Below are 21,689 nucleotides of genomic sequence, written 5' to 3' on the forward strand. Positions count from 1 at the left end.
ATCAAAATTAATCTTGGGAGCACATAACTATAGCTTACGCTCTTCCGAAAACTAAATCCTTGAAATCCCATCTCATAACTCCTCCTTTCTTGGCGAACCCTTTAAGGTCAGCAGTAAGGCTATGAAATTCACTTCCCGTCCCTATTCTATTATCCCTATATTTAAATTTCTTTTGTACAAACATTACCTGTTCACATCGTATCCCTAAGTTTCGTACTAACTACTAACTGAGTGAGACTGATCTCAAATTAAATTATGTATCATGATTCATGTGCACTTTTTACGTTTTATCTTTCATGTATCCTGTATCAGTTTAGTATAGTTTTTTTCCTGTTTAGTTTATTTTTCTTATTAAGTATATGTAATATCTATTTTTATATATATCTTATAAATTATGCAACATTCTCCAATAATAAAAGTCTAGCAAAAGAAAAACAAAGATTAGGTTTCGTTGTTAAAAAATGAAACGATTTTAAGTTGAAATGTAGTTACTGTATTTACCATCACAACGACGATTACACGATAAACTATATTTACAAGTCTCAAGATAATTCATAAATTACAGTCTTATAAAATTAATTGAATGTTTAGGGAAACTTAAATATCAAAGGTATAACCAACACATAGGGGCCGTATAAGTATTACGTAAGCATATTTACTGCAATTCATCCCACAGCCCTACTTCTTGTCAGCAAAATGAATAGTACACAAATGTATTAATTTTTTGTAGGTTACTTCGAAAATGCATTTCGTTTTAAAGCATAGACAATGTGTCGGAAATATGTGTAATAAAAGAAATAATTACTGTTGACGTAAACACCAAATAATAAAAAAAACCCTAGTGCTTACGTAATACTTGAACGACCCCATAAGAAATACGAAAACTGGAAATCAATAATTCTGCTAATATTAAAACAATCAAAAGTTTGCATAGCGCTTTACTTCTAATGCGCAGGGGACAAATGTCATATTTTTAAAATTTAAAGCAAAATCTCTTCATAATCTGTCAATGCACTATAATATAGTCTGTGCCAATGACAATAAACTTAGTTATATATTCAAATTTGTATTTTAAGTCTTGAGCGCTGTCAAATACTACAAAATTTAAACATAAAACGGTCTGACAGCTCTTATAACTAGATTTAAGCTTGATTGGCGTGTTTACGTGGCTTATTAAATTACAAAATCCTATTCATATCAATTCTTACTCACACAATCACTATTAACAAAGGCAGTAGTACAGTTTCAATGGTACCTAAATAATATTTATTACATATAAACGTCAATCATCTAGCCGTAAACTTAATTACTCCACCATCCCCATGCTCTATAATACCACGTCCTTTGAAGCAATTTAACCATGTTTTTGAAAATAATTTGAAACTTTCTCGTTCCTCATCCGTTTTGGAGTTCGGCGTAACATTAATTTCTGGTATACACCGTCCAAAGTCAATCGCGGGTAGCCATACTTGAAAATCGGAGTCTGGGGAGTATTTAAAAATATCCTGGCAACCCTCTAGGTTTATCTGTGGCACGGGCGGTTGGCGTTGAAGCAATTTTTTTAGTGTAATAAATGTAAGGAGGTTGCTCTTTAAAGTCACACTTTGTAGGTTTTTGGCCCTGCCGAGAGATCTGGAAGAGATAAATATAATACAATTTTAAACTGTATATAAGACTTTGTTAGTTCATCATATCTGATTTACCGAAATACATTGCATACTCAAGTCACAACGTGTAATTATTATGAGTATAATAAAATTAATGTAGCAAAAAATTTGTTTTAATTTTCTTTTAATTAAGTACGTAAATAAGATAATTCATTTACAGGGTCGGGGTTAAAATGATATTATCAGCAACTCTATAGAGACGTTTCGCCATTTGCATTCTGGTTTTCCAATTCAAAATTTGCATTTATTTACTATTCTATTTCTACTTAATTATTAACGAATTTATATTGTTTTTTTGCGGACTCTTGGTGGACACATGCGAGTTCCTCCATATGTGAATCTGTTAGGCGCTGTGTCGTAAATAGTCCTGTATCTTATTTCTTATATTTCATAAGTATTTTACCATGAATGGAGTTTGCATGAAATTACCTGAATATCCTCATAAACTGTCCATCCACCAATTTGCATCCGGACAGACTAAACCTTCGCAGTTTCAACTCTTTAGCCGTATCCATAAAGTTTGCCAAACCTCCCACCACATTTCCTTCCACACCCACATCGTTCAATTCCAATTCAACTATCACATTGGGATTGAGTATTGTCAACAAATTATTTATAACTACCATTTTCAAATCATTATTACTTAAATCGATCACTTCTATAGTATCAAAGTTGATTTGTGAACCGTTTATATCTTTAAGCGCATTATCTGTAATACCACAGTTACTGAGTTTCAACGATTTAAGTCTTAAATATTGAGTTAGTTTTAAAATTGATTGGAAACCGTCATCATTTATTTTGTTATAACTAAGGTCTATGTCTTCGATGGCCTGACAGGCCGGACGATTTGATTTCTCAAAGATATTAAGCAAAATTTTAACACCATCAGCGGTGAGATTATTTTTGCTAAGATCAATCAATGTCAAATGTTTCATGGTTGAGAGACTTTCGGATAAATATTTTATGGCTTCGTTATTAATACTGTTGTTGGAAAGCATTAGAGCTGTTATGTGTGTCTGGTGGGTAAGTGCACGGAACAACGGCCGGATTTGTGATGGGGGGAGTGTTTGTGTGCCGAGTGCTAGACGTCTGGTAGTGTGACTTCGGCCTACTGCTTGTTGCAATTCCTGGGAAGGTGCTGCAATAAAAGTTTAATTAAATCTCGCTATCAACCAGACTTGACGCTTTGAAGTTTGACTTAACATTTTTGTATAACTTACGAATTCCCAAAGCATCACAGCACTCCAGATATCTTTCCTCAGCTGGAGACGCTTTCCAATTACTGATGCAAGTGTTCAGCTCCGGAGAAGATAGTACTAGACTTAAAGGGTCATCCTCTGATAGGATCGCGCCATCTGACGTCATTAAACTAAACACTGGACGAACTCCTGTTAATCTAAAAGTTAAAAACATTTAACATTGAAATATAATCTAATAAGGAAAGATGTATAAGTATAAAGAAGATGTAGTAAAATAATAAAGAAGTAAATTAAAAGAAAATAAAAATAAAATATGTGTCCAATTCAGTTTGAAATTTTGGTGACCAGCAACATGGATTTTCAGTGGACACACTAAATTTTGGAGCTATATAGAATAAACTAAACAAATATTAATAATAAAAAAACATATGTGCAATTCACACATTGTAGAAGTGAAACCTTCAAAAACAAAGTTTTTATAATTAATCAAATATAAATTAATCATTTTCCACTATCTAAATGTGTGTGTTCTTTAAAAACAGTATATTTTAATGATACATTTTAATTTATAAGTTTAATATAAATCTTTAATTTGGCAAAAACTAAAACAGCGAAAGTTTGAAATTCGATCAAATGAAAAAGCGGCAGTAAAGAGAGGCTGTATAATGCCTCCTATCTCATTTTCTCCCACGTTAAATCTTATGAATTGATGTTTCTGTCTCTCTTTACCGCTGCATCCGGTTTGAAATCACGACGATTCTAAAGAAGTTTATCTATCTCATTTTCTCCCACGTTAAATCATATGAATTAATGTTTCTGTCTCTTTTTACTGTCGCTTTTCCGTTGCACCCGGTTTGAAATCACAACGATTCTAAAGAAGTTTCACTTCAAAAATTCAATTATATAAAAAGAAACAAATTACAAACACTAAGAAATATAGAACAGTATTGTATGTTTCATAAGTGTATGTAAGACAATGCAACTAAATGCAAAAAAAATCAAGTTCATTTCAATTATGAATATTATTTAATTAGTAAACTAATAATGCAAATAGATATACTTTTTGTAAATTTAAACCATATATTAATCAAGATCCTACAGTAATTTATTTTATCAAATAATTACACAGGTCGGTGTGTCAATCCTTAAATGATTCCTTTAAAGTTAGGTTTCATAATTATTTAAAGATCACATAAAAACGCACACACATACATTCACACCCACAGATAACAATCTCCCATACACACATCAACAAGTAAATTATGAGTATATTGTCTTTGTTAGGATAAAATTTTCGTCGTATGAAATCTGTTTTGGCTATATTGTTGGATTATCAATAAATTGTTAAACGAAGTAATAAATAGCTGAAAATAAACGAGTTTCAATAGGCTAAATCATAATATTAATACTCACTTGTAATACCGCGCCTTGACCTCTTCAACCAGCCAGCTGATTGTCAATTTATTTATCGTATCCAGCTTCAAAGAAATTAGCAGAACTTTATCCTCGACCTTCACTTTGACAGCCGCCGGTGGCAAAATCTGCATCGCCCTACCATTTTTCGGCTGAACTATTTTTATTGGTTGTATCACATTCATTGGTTGTACAATATTGTTCATGAAATTAAAACCGTCGTTGGAACTTACATTATCGTTAGACGATTTTCTTGTAAAATTAACGGACCCAAAGTTCTCGTTAGAGGATTTTCTCGTAAATGCAACGGGTGTTGATCTGGGATTCCTTTCAAATTCTGTATCACTGCCACTGTTGCTAGAGTCTCTTCTCCTTTGAAAGCCCGCTTTAAATAACGTGCTCTGTCGCTTCCAGCGTTTCTTCATACTATCTCTCGTGTCTTTTGGTTTATTATTGAAGTCATTTATCAGATTTCGCATAATCTCATTTTTTGGATTAACATTTTCATCTCTTTGAAACTGGTCTGAGTCGGAGCTATTTTCACTAACGTCAACTATTTCGTTTAGTCTCGTTTTTTTATTTTTGTTCATATTTATTCCGTTGTCGGATAATGGTTCAATTTTATTTAAATTGTCGATGCTAGTTCTCAAATTATCCAAAGCCGATTTTTTGGGTAAACTATCTAATGGGTCGGTGAGTTTGCGTTTCTTATTTCTGTTCATTACTCCCAAATCATCGTCTAACCAGTCATCATCTACTTCTGTAGGGTCTAATAACGCTGGTTTTTGCTTTTTCTTGTCTTTCTCAATTGGCATATCAATGTTTCTATTTCTTAAAGCAGATATGGCATTTCTGTATTCTTTTACACTCGATACATTGTCTTTCAGTGTCTCCTCTTCTGATTGTGAGTCGTCTGATGGAAAAGCGGTTTGGTTTCTGACATTCTGCGATAAATTAATTTCTGTATCGCTGTCATCGTCAATAATATTCCGCCTTTTGAAGATTGGGGTCCCCAAATCTTTAGTTCTTGTTTTCGATGTGCTAGGCGGGGATGTTTCTTGTACACGTTTGACAGGTGTTTTAGATTTGGATCTGCGCAGAATATCGGTCGCTTTATCTGTGACGTTATTAATTTTATTGCATATATTATTATATAAAATTTCCTCGTCCTTAGTTAAAATTGTGCCTGCTCGCCATTTTTGTAAAACTCGAGATGGCGTTTCGCCAAAGTCAGTTTTTAGAGTAGGTATTGCTCCTTTTTCAAGTAAAAGTTGTACAACTTCTAAGTGTCCATTGCTTGCAGCGTCGTATAGAGGTGTGATACCTAAAATAGTTAATTTTTTATACAGAGCTTATTTAACTGGTGATTATTATTATATGTTTATTTATTAGCAAACTTTTATCAGATGGATAAAATTCTAACACCTATCCCTATCTTATGCAACAAAAAATTATGAAATTTTGTAAAAAAAATGCGTTCAAGCGCGGGTTATGTAACCTACTGTTAGTGAAGTATCATATATATGTAAGTTAATCATTTAAACAACATTCACATATATATAACATTCTAATTTCCGAGAATGTTCACATATTCGTGAAAGATAACAGATGTGTCACTTACTTTTAAGAACACACAAACAAAGTTTTTATAAGTCCATAGTCGCAACATCACCCTTAATTTTATGTTAGTTATAAATAAATAAATAAATCAGTGGCGCTACAACCTTTTTAGGTCTTCGCCTCAGATTTCTGAATCTGTTTCATGATCATTTTTAAATCTAATAGGCAAGTAGGTGTTCAGCCTCCAGTGCCTGACACACGTCGTCGATTAATTGGGTCTAAGATATGTCGGTTTCTGCGAGCGACTGTTAAATGCGCACATAGAAATAAAGTCCATTGGTGTACAGCCGGGGATCGAACCTACGACCTCAGGTATGAGAGTCGCACGCTGGAGCCACTAGGCCAACACTGCATTAATCGTTTTATAGAAGAGCTTATAACATGTTAGTACAATCTCTTCTTTAAGACGATTAAAGACATTTGACACAAATTATATATTTCATTTATATTCATATCCCTCCAACAACCACCGCTGAACTCGCGTTTTACGCTAAATTGTGAAAGACACTGATTTATTTATTCACAACTTGTAACATTATACAAAAATAAAAAACATCAAATCATAAAGAATGCAACGGACGGGCAATATAATTTTACGAATTTATTACAAAAAACATTACATTAACTCACCATCACAATTAACCCCGCCTCTATCGTTGACATTAGCTCCATGATTTATTAATATGTTAGCAACTTCGACGTGGCCGTGTATGCACGCTTCATGTAAGGGTAACCAGCCGGCGTTGTCCCTTATATTAACCGGGTGCCCCTTTGCCAATAAACGCTCTACTAACAACTTGTTTCCTGATATGGACGCCTGGAAACGGAAATGTAGACTCGAGTACTACAAAAAGGATGTTCTTTTTTTGAAATTTTATTTTTTACCCAGAGCTTCCCTTATTTGGAATTTCAATTTCATAATATTACTAGCGGCACGTAAGTCTAGTGCTGGCTGATACGTGGAGGGTATCGCTGCGCATGTATTGTGGTGCGGGGGACGGAATGCGACTGGAGAGTCAATCGACGCTCTTCATTCCGCTAGCCCCCCTCAGGTACCTATTTTTACTTCTGCGCAATAACGGTCAGCGCTAGAGTTTCGTGCCGCTAGTAATATGTTTCGTTAACAATTTCCTACAATTTAAAAAAATATATAATTTAAGTTTCGTAAGTGAACATTACAACTGTTTAATATTATACACTATTTATTCAAGAGTGCACAATATGTGAATATTTACAGACGATAAATAAAGCAAACAAATAATTAGAAAAAAAAATAAAAAATATACCTACAATAAATTATCTAACTGCTATGGACACTAACAAATAAGTGCTTTTGACAATTCAATTAACGGACAATAAAAAAATTTCGTAATGTAATTGGTTAACTAAATGTATACACCGAATTATGTATGTTAAATAAGAATTTAATGTACAGCATACAAAAATACATAGATCCCATAATTTTAAAATGTCCTATATTGGTATGTACTAAAAAGCTAGGCTTATTAGAAAAAAAATGTAGTTCGGGGCGCGGCTAGTAATATGCATCATAAATGTATGCAGCCAACCAATAACACCACAGGTTACCCGAGAAATACTAGCAGTGCGCTCTGTGTACATAAATCAATTTTTACAATATTTTTTTTAAGAGAACCGATCCCCAATTTTTTAAAAAAAGAAGCTCTCAAAATTTTTAAAAGGTAAAAATTGTTCGTCGGCTACTTTTTAAAAACAAATTTTCATACGAAACGGTAAAATAAAACGCAAAACGAAGCAAATCAGGATCTTAATGCGGAAACTGAGTCCATATTACACTACCGTACGGTGATATATCTATTAAATGAAATTAAATAATTTTTAAAACAAATCCAGAATACATACAACATGTAATTGCGTTTCTCCTTTCATATTTTTCTTTATTGCAAATCCTTTTCCTCTCCGCCTTGTCTCGCGTTTCGTCTCTATCGCATCCTCTTCGTTTGTATCCGATAGATCTAAAATACATAAATATGTTTAACAAATAATAATTATAAAGAATAATCAAAATGTAGTCCGTCACACACAAAAATTACTGAAATTAAAAGAGCGTAATTAAACTGCCTAAGATGGCTAAACATTTTCAAGCTCAAAAAGTCACAGCGTCACTTGAAAAAATATACTAATATTATAAGCACGAAACGTTATTACAACAAAATGATTACAAACAATAAAAACTTACATAGAAAGAAAATTATCAAAAAAAGTCTACCTGTCAAATCATCAAGACATATGTCATCACCAATATGAGTAGTATCCTCTTCGCAGCCACCAGCGGAACTCATCTCATCTTCGGACCCTTCATCAGAATAACCAAGTCCTTGGAGTTCACTGGTTGTGGTCTCCATCTTATCTATCTCCCCATATGCCTCTTGATATTTTAGCAAATTTTTCAATACTCTAATTTCATATTTCTTTTTATTCCATTCGCGGGCCTGAAAAATTGGAATATTTTTTATGATGGTTATACAGTTAATGTTACATACGCTTTAAAAAGGAATAAAAACTAATATCAGGCCTTTTTCTAACTTACCCTTAATTCCAATAGAAGCAGTAAAACATAAATACGGTCATAAATAGTCAATTAACCAGAAAAAAATCTTCTAAAAAAACTGTACTTAACTACTAAAAGATGAACTAACAAAAACTGAAAACGTATCTGGCTTATACACTAATGATTTTGTGAGACATAACAGTTAATGTCATGGTTAATAGAAAATATATCATATAATAACTATTATAATTGAAATATATAAAATTATAATTTATTAAGTTATTGATCAAGTTATCGATCTCAGAAACTTTGTAATTCTAGGCATAACTGGATCTTTATTTCTAATCTGTAGGATTTCTATATTTTGGATATTTTTGTTAACTGTAGGTTTACAAAATAAATATTATCAATATTATTTTTCTGTATTGTAAAGATACTTACAGCATCTCTAGCTTCAAGACAGGCTTTTTCAATTTGTTCATATGGTTTCTTGGCTAGAAATGATACTTCTGCGATATTGTATAATGTTGTGAACGCCTCCTTTGGAACATCCTTTATAAGTTCATACTCTTTGTTATAATACTGGAGGGCTTCATTGAAACATCCCATATCTTTGTATGTTTGGTATAAGCTGTAATTGATAAATAAATAACAACAAATTTAATCTAATAAATATATCATTGAATTAATTACATGTGATATGTGTCAAATTTATTTTTTGTAGTTGTGGGTATACACATTAATGGAATTATGTGTTATGTTTCTTTTACACACTAGATAAAGCAATTCAATACTGTAATAAATAATAATTAAACATTTAATTTGGATGAACATAGAAACTTTCTAAAATTATCAAAGTATTTTAATATATTAAAATAATGATAATGTATCTCTATTTGTCAAAAAGTGGTAAAAACGTTATAACAGAGCTTATTTTAAAACTTTACACAAATTTAGTTATTTTTATTTTTAATTATATAGTTTTGTAAAAATCGTTTATGCAACATTACCATTATATTTATATTAAAAATAATTTACCTGACATAAATAGGTATCAAGGTTTTCCCACAGTCCCCAGCGAGTTCAGCGTGATCCAACATCTTCAGATAATATTCAATAGCTCCAGCATAATTCTTCAGATGACAAGCCCCGTCTCCAAGCTTTTCATACAACTTCTTAAAAGTAGGATAATCAGATGGGTCTGTTGAGATTATCAGGTCTTCTGTGTAACACATTGCTGCCACTAAAATAAATAGGAAATTTGTTTAGTCTAGCAATAATGACACTTGGGTAGATTATATGAGATGACTTAAATAATTGTAAGAATTTAATAAAATATCAGATAACAATATATTTTAATAAGACATAGCCAAAATGACAGAACACAGATGTACATAGTAGTATGCAATTTACACAAAAGAACTTCTATAAATTATAAAATACACAAGTTATAGACACTTTTCTTACCAACTCTCAAATTTGTTTCAATATTATCTCTTTCATCTTCATCTGGCGTCTTTAACTTCCAAGCTTTATACAATACTTGCTTTGCACTTTGATAGTCAGACATCTTACACAGTATATCAGCTTTTGAGGATAATGTCTCACATGTTTTTAAAACCTGGAATTGAAGCAAGTTATATAATATATTTCTCATTTTTGTTTTTAAAATCACGTCTTATTTCTTTTTTAACAGTTCTATAAGGTAAGAGCTAGCTAGTGCTGGTATTGGCTATATACCTGCTGATGCTAAGCATCTGTTGTTACTTTGTTCTAGTGAAATTTTCATCCAATCAATTGAAGCATGCTGTAGTACTTGAAGTTTTTAACAATTTCTTTGTAGACCAAAAACTTGGGTAATTGAAATGAACTAGGCTAGGATAATTTATTTAGGAACTAATTTTATAAAAACTAAATTTATTTAAAACAAAAGTACTATACCTTATCTTCCAATCTACTTGCAACTTCCAAAGCTTTGTTCAGACAACTAAGAGCCTTTGCATAATCCTTCATCTTATTACAATATAATAATGCTTGAGTTGTATAGCAATTATGTAATACTTCATATAGATCCTGGTTTGAGCAAATTGTTATCGATTTATTGATGCAGTCTATAGCTTTGTCTAAATAGCCTAAGTGTTCTTGAACAACTCCTATGTTTAAGAGGAGCCTAGCTCTCATATCCATTAATTCTGTTTTATTTATTTTTCCATTTAATCTGAAAATTTGGTAAAAATATGTAAAATATTAGTTTCTTTTATAGTCCTTATACAGACTTTTAAAAAAGTGTACATAGAATTTCACTTATAACATTAAATTTAGTAATTATATACAATATAGATCTTCAAATGTGAATAACTAATTATACTAGGATTAAAAACCAAACTTAAGAAACATTAACAGTGTGGATAAATATAAAACCAGATATAAGTCTTATTTAAGTATATTAATGTTATTATGTAAAAAGTAAGTTAATATATCTAAATGAAATGTTTTTAATATATGTAATTACTTTTCACAAAGAATGAGACTCTTCATGAATGCCTTCTCTGCAGCTGTCAATGATGTTTTGGTCTCACTGTTATCAGAAGTGCTTTGCCCTTGGAGAAGGTAGATCCTTCCTAATGTTGCCATAGCTCTTTGTTCTTCTACTAAATTATTTAATTCCTTAGCAACAGCTAAAAAAGAATTATTGTAAAGTAATAAATATTAATTTATATTACAGTTTTATTCTGTCTGCCCTGGGGCAGGTGCAAAAATAATTATATTAAAGTGAAGTATAGTAAATAAAACTATCTTTTTGGTCTGGAACACCACTTGGGTTTTAACCCAGAAAATTTATTTTCAGCAAAGCTATAATTGATCCAGTTTGTACAGGTAGTCTAATACTTAAAATCATCAATAAAACAAACACTAAGATGTGTCTAAAGCCCCATTAGAAACATAAATGATAGCGATGTTGAAAAGATAAACATTCAACTTATATTAACATAATAAACTAGTGAGTATAGAAGTTAATACATAAAAGAGTGAGTACCTAAGTGTCGTTCTTCATATTTAAGAGCTTTGTCAAATTCAGCAAGAAGCATAAACATCTCGCCTATCATTCGGTTACAAGTTCCCCACTCCATTCGTAAGCCCAATTCCTTACACACGGCAGCCTCGTTCTTATACTCATCGAGAGCGTCACTATATCTTGTATTTTTGTAGTAATAAGTAGCTAAATCATTGCATGCCTCAGCATATGCACGTCTATTACTTCCGTTCAAAGCTTTTTTCTTCTTCCGAATAAGTTCTGCAACAAGTTATTAGAAACAATATAGAATTGTTAGTGAATGAACATTCACGAAAAAGTTGATAAAACTAATAAAACATACTTTCTTCTTCCATTATTTATAACTAAATTGACATAATAAGATATTATTTCAAGGTTGTTTATTTTCCTGAAGGTGCGCTTATTAATTTGTTGATTGAAAATTGAAATGACAAAATTATTTTGTTTCGTAGACAGCTGAGCTGATGTTACATTTTTTTTTAATTTATTATTTATCCCAAATGGGAAAGGCAAAGGACTTTAGTGCTGATGTTATATTCTGGTGTGACAATTGACCTATTATTAGTGACGTTTCACGTTATTGATATTATACCATCGCAGAATGACCCTAACTGTCAATGACATTTAGAGTTTTTTTTTCACATATTTATGAGCTGGGCGAGCATAGATTAAGTATTAACATTAGTATTTTTTATTATACATAACTTTGTTATTAAAACAGATTTACTATGTGAAATTGCGAAGTTTTTGATTTTTTATATGATCTGTTATAAACCTATTAGGATTATGTCGTCCGTTAACATGTAAAAAGTAGAACCGTATTTCTGACGAAATACATGGGTATCTAATTAATTTACCTGGTATTACACTTTCCAACTACCTTTCTTCCAAGATCAAGTAAGGACCTAAAAAACTATAAATTTACCCGATTACAAAACTTGAAGTCCGAGGTGAGGCAATCTAACAGCTTACCTCTGCTTAATCTGTGGTAACGGCAGTAGGTGAGGGGCAGGGGCGAGATAAGAAAGTGAAAAATTACGAAGTGGGGGTGGTTACTGTTTAAGTTGTTAATATTTTGCTTAATTTTTAATTTTATGAATGAAAAAACATTGGAAATTTATTTAAGTGAATAAAAAACGTTGTGTCTAGAAAAATAACTCCGTTGCCGAGAATTGGAGTGTTTCGTTTCGTCGCGCGACCACGAAAAGCTCGTATAAGTTGCCGCAGGTATGTTTTGTTTAATCAAAGGAATATTTACAAATCGAAAAATATATTTCAAAGAAGTTTTTATTCAAGTATTACCTTAAAACATGAAATTGCCTAAGTATATATAAACAGTAACAAAAATAATTAAAAATATATCAATTTTTAAAACCCTGCTTTAACATGTATATCGGTAACTACCTACCAAATTTATACCTTTATTAAGTTTATATAATTTAGAACTATGGTGACAATTTCGTAAAATCAGATATATTAAACTGAACATAGAGACTTAAGACAATGTTTATATAAAAACAGGAAAATGTTTTGCTAACATATCTTAATTTAATAGTTAGTCTATTTATTAAAAATATGCCTTCCCATTTAAATAAAATGTACATATAAATTATCAGTACTATTAGTATAATCACACATTAGTGCGGTCTGATCTCTCTTACTGGTCTCAACTCTTAAAATGACAGATTTTAACTTTTTTACATTTGACAGTTATCAGTTTTAACAAACTTAGATGATTTTGAATTCTCTGTATGTAACTTTTTATTGTGTTAATACATTTATTTCTTATCAAATTACTTTAACATTAAACATAATTATAATTTAAATCATACTGGTAAATATTTAGTTTTATATATATACATATGTGTAATAACACATTGTTATATTTTCTGTTTAATGTATAAACTGACCGAATTTTATAATCTGATCTTTGAGGCTGAAATACTTGCATAGGTTATTTAACAACAAATAACTTAGGTTCAGGTTTTAAAATGGCCTCAATGCATAGATTATATAATAAGCATTTAAAATACTATACACATGACATTTCATGATGTAAAGATGACCATTTCGCAATTTTCGCTTAGTCAGCTGGCACTAGATAAGACTCTAAATCTAGTTACTTAATACTGTGCTAAACAATTTCAAACATTGCCGGCATCATGACAGACATTCCTACTTTAGCGACGGGTCGGCGCCAAGGGAGGCGCCGATATGACCTTATGTTAATTGCGATAGATATATTATGCCTACTTTAATTCATGATATCCTAGTACATAGTAGTATAAAAATGATACGAAATTTTGTTTGTAACAAACTTCCTTTTTTTCGACGAAAACCTTTTTATTTAACCCATTAAATAGTAAAGTTACAGCAGGACACAACTCAAAGAATTCGCAGATTACACACTATTTTTTCTGTACATATAATACTTGATTACAATTTATATTATAAGTAGTTGTTTAGATATGGTTAACACCCATATCGACGATTACCGTCTGCGTTGAGTTTCAATTTTTTATTAAGACGAAAGCAAGTTTATAAAAATCAATTAGAAATGACGATAAATAATAATAATCCTCGCTTTAACAGAGTAAAAAATATTGAAACCTTGTAAAAAGCAACAACTGTAACACAACACCACTGTATAACTTCCGTCAAAGCAATAAGTTACAGAAACACAGAAGCAGTGATGCAGAAATAGAAAAATCTATTTCCCTCCCTGTATTGGAATCGTTAGCTTCGGGGCAAGTATCGTAAAACTTCGTTCATAAAATAGACACGGAAAAAACTGGGGCACGCAAAAGGTTGCATTGACATTATGTAATTTATGAAAAGCATTTTGACACCAGCAATAATTATAGATTTATCTAGATTAAAAGGATTTTAGAGCCTTTAAGGTGAACTAAAGATAGTGCGATTATATATAATAAGGATGTAAAAACGGTTACCATAGTAATATACTAGTTGTTATCTAGGTCGTACGTATGTTTTAAAGGTGGTTTTGATTTTTATTTTACTGACTATCCTTGATTGCCTCTGTGGTTAGTGTACGCATAATGGTCGGCAGTGAAGATTGACCTTTTAAATATTATGTTTACATTATAAAGAAATTTGTCTGACCACGTTCGGTTAGCTCAGATAGGGTTATCACAGTTAAACTTATCCGTAATCATATAATACATTGGTCGCACAAATAAGTTTTAACTTCAACATATACATTTTCATTTATGATATTATAAAATATTGAAATCTAGCTTATGCCTGTGACAGCTTTTGTTAATAAATAATATAAATTGTACTCATTCCGTTGGCTCAGCCCCCGGCCCCAAAAAGTTGCTTGGCCCCGAAACATGAAACTTTCCGCACCAAGTGCGTAGCCAAATGCCGCTAATCGTTGGCTTTCAGCTGCGGCAATATTAAGGTATTTTTATGGAAATTATAAAAATACCTTTATATTTTGATAAATTCTTATAAACATTATATACGTAGATTATTGAGTTATCTCTTCCATTAATTAAAACAGGCACGCGTAGTTCGTTAAGTTAGTTAATCGTGGATGCAGTCAACGCGCAGCCAAAGGTTAGATGGGTTCCTTTCAGTGTGCCGAGGCGACAAGAACGCGAACCTACCGCCCGCGGCACAGATAAGTGCTCCAATTTGTACCCCGGGTGGGAGTAGTAGGAAGTATCAGCCGGGGTATATATATCTGATTTTCGGTAATAAATAGCAAGGCCGGCTTCGCAGTCTCTTGATGGTCAACGCGAAATTTTGAGCCCAGGCCCAGCCATAGCCAGGACAGTTGGGAACTGTGAAATTCCAAAGAAATTAGGTTTAGGTCTGGGAAACGTTCTGGATTCCGACAGATTTCTTATAAAATAACTCAGTAATTTTTCAATTTAGAAGCCTCTTACGTAAAATTATTTTGGAAGTCGCGAGACGTCATAATAAATCGCCAATAGACAGAAAAATTAATTTGTACCCGGAATATCCAAGTTTTGTTTTGTAAAATAAACCATACGATTCAGTCATCCGTGTTGGTGCATTCGTGGAACTGAATGTGTTTGGTTACATACAGAGGTGTCCGAACGGTATTCCGGTTCTAATTAAAGCTCTATGATTCAGCGAATACGTTCGTTAATTTTAAATACGCGTTTAATATTTTGGGAGGATTAATTGCTTTGCTCATTATTTTGAATATTTTGTGTGTTATATTTCTGTCCTCTTATAATTGGATCTAAAGCGGGTAGGGATTATCAGATATGTATTAATTTTCTTGTAACTAAGAGGATAAAAGGCTGGCTTGGCAGCTCTATCCACCTATGATTGAAGTGTAGTGACACTATTAAAATTATTTTCAAAAAAGGTTCAATGCAAAATATGATATGTCCGTGATACCATATTACAAAAAATATTATTTTTGCACTTAAAAGTCTATTTACTGAGAAAAGCTTTAGGTCATAGAACTGCAGAGCAAAGTTTGTTTCTATAAGTTTATCAATTTTAATAAATTTTTTTATTTAAATTTCTTTTAACCTAGTAAACAAACTGATTGCTCTATTAATGTCTGCCATAAGGTTTAACTTGCGCATCGTAACGTGCTGACCTATTTCCATTGGAGCATGGGTTTTTTGTTTTACTTTTTTTCTATAGTCGATTAAAATGTTTGATCAATATATACTTAAACCTTTTGATTTAATACCTGTTTATCAATCTTATTGAGTATCGTCTCGTGTTGGTTTAGGCTAGACTAGACTCTCAAAGAGATTGTGCGGGCTTACTCCATTTGCGCAGCAATAGATTTTATAGCGAATAAAGAAATTGAGTAGTCCTGGCGATTTGCATCCCTAAGAAATCTGGATGTGCACCAGTTCACTTTTCTGGTTTACCCATCTAATATTCACTCGGGAAACATTGTGAGGAAACCAGAATGCATTTGGACTGAAAAAGTCGACGGCATGTTTCAGGCACAGAACGCTGATGATGTACTTGATTATTTTAAATATAACTTATCATGAAACAGATAATAAACTGAGATCATCACCAAGGGTTGTAGTGGATTGTTTAAGGTGAAGGAAAACATTCAGGCCTTATCACCTTAATATCAAAGAAACAAATACAGAAAGCTGCGACCAAAACGTTATTTTTATTATGTTCTGTTAATCCTTTAAAATATTTCTATATCTGGCAAACGCCGCACACAATCAATTTAACCCCTTTTAACAATGAATATAATTAAAAATATCTGCACGAACCAGTTTTATTATAGACCTCATCTATTATGAATTTAGCGGAGCCCAATCAGAAGCAAACGTCGTAAACGAAAATCGTTACAGAACTGGAACAATGTACTCGGTAACATCTATATAAAGCCTCTTCAGCTCCATTAAAATACATTGCAAAAAATCTACATTTCAAACAACATTTACTCGACTATTCAACTTTAGAAAACTCAACAGTTTAGTTAATTAATGAATATTCATTAGTCATGGTTCTATGCATTTTGCAGTAACACTTTTTGAGTGTTTTAATACATTTTCTTAGGTATAAAATGTACCTATTTTAATAGCGAAAGGATGTTGACTCACTTCTAAGGAAGTGTACCTTGTCATTACAAATTATAATAAGGCGTATGGTAAGTTTACCCACGCGTTGCGTTGGCGTCAAGAGATGTTCGCCCCCTTTCTAAATTGTTTTTGTTTATTTGATACTGAGATATAAGTTATGATCGTGCTTATTTGCAGAAACTAGTTCTAGTACAGAATTCCTTGAATCAATATACAAGCTAATATTGTCCTCAGAAATGTGAGAAAAAGCTTTCTGCATGACGTTTTCTGATATTTTACAAATAGAAATCTGCAACAAATGTTTCCAATCCTCCCAACCAGTAACCTCTGCGCCCTTAGCCACACTTTCTATAATTGAAAAGAGCGAAATTGCATTAAGTGTATTTCCCTATATCATCCTATACAAGACATACCTACTACTGGTAGGACGTAGGAAAGGGAAATGAGGCTGGGAACTGGATGGTTTGTGTATAATTTTGTACTTAAAATCAAACCCAAAAAATACTAGCACAAACAATTCTGTGCAACGAAATTGTTGGATTCTAAACACTTTTTTAACGGATTGAAGTTATGTATTATTATTAAATGTGTAAAAGTCATGTAAATAAAAGACAATTATAACTTAGTTAAATGTATTTAATCGCTGCCAAACGTGACTTACAACACAAAAATAAACCAAACTAGTGGTATGCCAGAAAGCAATGGAAAGAAGCGTACTAAAAATAAGAAAAATACATAAAATTAAAAGCGAAAATATGATGAATATGATGCCTTACAATATAGGGTATATTGTAAAACAGAAGTGGCAATGGGCGGGGCATATAGCAAAATACATAGATAAAAGGTTGACTTTAAAGACAACTGTATGGAAAGGACCAACGGAAGGAAGAAGAAGAGGACGCCCCAAGAAAAGGTGGATAGAAGAAACAAGCGGTAACATAAAGCGAATGGAGATAGAAAGACATGGACAGAGTCAGTCGGAAAGGCTGGAGGAGGCCTTTACCCGCGAAGGAGTTCCGATCGACGGTACTAAATGTAGCTAGGATATAGGATATAATATATAACATGATAAATAAAATAATGTATAGGTACAATATAAAAAATATAAGCTGTATATTATTTTTTTTTGTCACGTTTGGAAATTAAACGGGCATATTTATTATTATTATTAAAAGTATTTATTATTCTTTAAAGATTTTTATTTTCTTAATATTTGTAGTTTTTTGTATATATTATATATTTCATCAAAAATAAATATATTAATGTATACCCAAGACAATTGTTGCGTGTTACTTTCAATATTATTTCATAATTTCTAATTATATGACGTTCAAAATTTAACGAGCTACCAAAAAGGGGTATGAGATCAAAGATTATGTACGTGAAGTACCATATTAGGCCGTGGGCATCGTAATGTTCCATTTAAAGACCAATAGATGCAGTGTCGTTGACTCTTAAGATAAGGACAAGTGAAAACTGAAAGTTAATATTACCTTAATTTAAATCGATGACAGTGATAGCATGAGTCATGAATTAAGAATTCTATTTTCAAATCTTTATCCGCGCAATAACCCCAGGATTTCTTTAACTCATACAGCTATTAATAATTCATTAAAAATGTCTGGAAAATGATACACAATCGAAAAAATGATGTACACATATGTATTGCATTATTACTACTATAAATGTTAGCCTAATTATTATGTCGGCTGTTGCGAATGGCTAAATACATATATTTAAAACTTGCAGAACGAGAATTTCTTTTCTTCGCCTTTGTGACCGGTTAAAGTGGAACGCGCTAATAATTGTGACGTCACTACAGAGATCTTTTAATTAACGTCTGTATAAAGTACCCATAATAGTGCTTTTATATGCCGTTTCCTATACCGCTATGATGCTACATCCATTGCCCTAAATACCAGTTTCCGAGTCACCTGAAACCTTAAGATTTCCAGTCCATTAAAATCTTTGCAAACGTACGGCGTCATTTGCCTATTTGCGTTCATTCAAGGACGAATTAATTAAGGCTCAATTAGATTATTTTTAATTTAAATAAGTGTTATCTCAAGAAAGACGAGTGACGAAAAAAACTAAAAAAGCGATTAAAGAGTTTATTGCCAGTTCTTCTCTTCCGTTCTACGCCCTTGATTTAAGAACTGGCCGTAAATGTAAATTCATAATTTTTTTTGACGTTAATAAGTGTACTTGTTTACCTATATAAATAAAGATATTTTAGTTTGTTTGTTTGTTGAAAATTATAATTGTCACCCACTGGTTGACGTAAATCTATTAACACATGCGGACAAGGCTAAGCTCTTACCGCGTCCTGCCTCGGGCGATTGTTGGTGGCTCCGTGGGGTTTTAGTGGGTATGCACAGTGGCGAGTCCCACATAACCCTTCAAAGGCAACCGTGCCGCGGGAGGGTATGCGTACCGCATTTCCCCACGAAAAAAAAATCTATTAACACGAAATATGTTAAATCCTATACTGATTCCGTCTGATGAAAGTTGACGTTAATATATGCGTTTACGTACCGTAAGCCTGATCGCACTAATTAGAACCGCAATTTCGATACAATTTGAATAATAAATACAAGAATAAATACTTTTGTTGGCACGTGCTATTCTAAAACTTGAGGGATTGTTAATGAGCAACGTTGTCCCTAACTCTTTGTCTCTGATAAAGTTTCTGCATACATTTCTAGTGCCTAGTCTAGACGGGGTTGTTTGTGAGTTCTGACTGATGCAATGGCACTTTTTAAACCGGTTACCCGTTTACGTCATGATATACAGTTGCTCTTGATTGAAAGCGGTGAAGGTAAGTGTGCTTTTCATTTGTCTTTATTGCCAATGTGTTTTTGTTTGTATGTATAAAAACGATATTTATTAGTTTAAATAACCTAGTTTAAATACCATGACACCACTACATGAATAAATGATTTTTGAATTTGATGTCATTATGTACATAACATTATATCTACACACAAACATATATAAATACATCTGTGGTACAATCTATCTGTGTTAGCAAATAAATTTGTGAGTGTGTCTCTAACCAAGATTACAATTTTATAAGCATAATATAAAACCCGTATACGTATAGAACAGGTGCAGTTGAAGTTTTTGCCCTCGCTATCCACTGGGTCAACAGGTTCGTTCAAGTGGCAGCTTGAAGACGTAGACCCTTAACCACTCACTTAAGGCTTCATACAGCCATATGACAATGCCATATCAAATGTAAAGTTCGTCGCTGTCTAGGCCTGTCTAGGCTAGTTATTAATCTGTCAGCGTCCCTAAACGGATGCTAGATCATCTATTGTCTATCATGGATAGGTCTGAGAGAGCGTCTGAGAATTCCGACCACATCGCTCGTGTTTGTAAATCATATTGTTTCACGTCTTGCGTTTTTCCGTCTATTGTTTTGTGTATACAAACATTTTCATCACTTCGCCAAACGGTTAATTTTGTTCGTGTTTGGCCAACGCGTTCGCTCGCGTATTGATTTTTGTTATTTGCATCGCGTCTGCAATCCTCTGTATCTGCAGCCATTGTTGAGGGAATGTCCAATTATGGTATACTTTTTCGCCGGTGTTGCAATCGATTTTTGACGAACGAAATTAAACATTGTCCTAATACTTAACAACCATACATATACCTGTATCGGTCTGTTTATTTGCGGTATTCTCATTTCCATATACGTGCATATGCATAAGTGCAAGCTACTTGCGTACACTGTAAATAGACGCATGCTCTTACCCAAAACGTTAATGCACGCGAGAATGTGAATCCAAGATAATGTACGGCTGTATCAGAGGTGTTATTTTGAAAGCTACCTGACATACCTTGCTGTTTTCTGAAAATAGGCGTTCACGTGTGGCGATATTTAGGTCGCGTCCGTTCCATTTATAATTATCTTAGCGAGCTTTTATTACCAATAAAGTTATTTATGGGTGTGTCCACTGGCGTGTGGAAACTTTTAACATATTAATACAAACATTTCTTGTGTTTGATGTCCCTTTACGTTACGTTACTTATTATGTTTGAAATTAATTAAACCTGATAAGGGTTACGAAGTTTCTGTTTCATATGTTTTTAGATAACTTTAATTACACTTACAAGATACAAGATTTAGGCTAATTGTTAATGAACATTCATACAGTGAAGAAATTGCGGTGTTATGACTCGATATCGACGCATTAGGCGAAGGCTGATCAAGTAAGCTTAATTTAAATTACGTGTACCTTCTAGATACCTCATCATCTTCTCAATTGTCCCACGTTTTAGAAGAACACGATTTGGCCAAAACTTTGAGCATTTTGCTACACTAGCCAGGTATTTTTTTCCCTTTGTGATATTATGTTTGATTGATTATGTTTGTCTATAAGGACCTGTCACATTATATATTGTATTTCATTTTTCCTTTTTACCAATGTATCAGTGTACCGAGAGTTGACAAGATTTTGTAAATACAATAAAAATCACCTACTTAAATATACTATTAATGAAACCAAAGACAAATTTACTGTATACGATCTTTCCACCAGTCAACAAATCGAGTAATTTTCGGCTGAGATTACGCGGAAATTTATGGGAGATGGTTTGTTGGCTATCAGTCTCGAAAGGAAACGATCTTATCTT

General features: G+C 32.5%; 2 protein-coding genes across 3 annotated transcripts in view; one reads left to right on the forward strand and one right to left on the reverse strand.

Annotated features, from left to right (window-relative positions):
- Positions 1-477: 477 nt before the first annotated feature.
- On the reverse strand, positions 478-11,940 carry LOC111003079 (tonsoku-like protein). The gene is made up of 14 exons (XM_022273439.2): positions 11,807-11,940; positions 11,467-11,724; positions 10,942-11,107; positions 10,371-10,647; positions 9,897-10,050; positions 9,468-9,672; positions 8,871-9,060; positions 8,148-8,370; positions 7,781-7,893; positions 6,530-6,716; positions 4,280-5,603; positions 2,888-3,063; positions 2,097-2,805; positions 478-1,632 (listed from the first exon to the last, which is right to left on the reverse strand). The coding sequence occupies exons 1-14, from the start codon at positions 11,817-11,819 to the stop codon at positions 1,287-1,289; spliced, it is 4,341 nt and encodes a 1,446-aa protein (XP_022129131.2). The 5' UTR covers positions 11,820-11,940; the 3' UTR covers positions 478-1,286.
- A 561-nt stretch (positions 11,941-12,501) lies between these two features.
- Positions 12,502-21,689, forward strand: part of LOC111003061 (tyrosine-protein kinase Src64B) — a 64,353-nt gene continuing 55,165 nt past the window's right edge. For both annotated transcript variants that reach the window (XM_045627888.1, XM_022273420.2), the window contains exon 1: positions 12,502-12,711. The gene's annotated coding sequence lies outside the window, so the exon portion shown is untranslated. The remainder of the gene's footprint in view (positions 12,712-21,689) is intronic.

Source organism: Pieris rapae, chromosome 4 (genome assembly GCF_905147795.1).
Source record: "Pieris rapae chromosome 4, ilPieRapa1.1, whole genome shotgun sequence".
Lineage (NCBI taxonomy): Eukaryota > Metazoa > Arthropoda > Insecta > Lepidoptera > Pieridae > Pieris > Pieris rapae.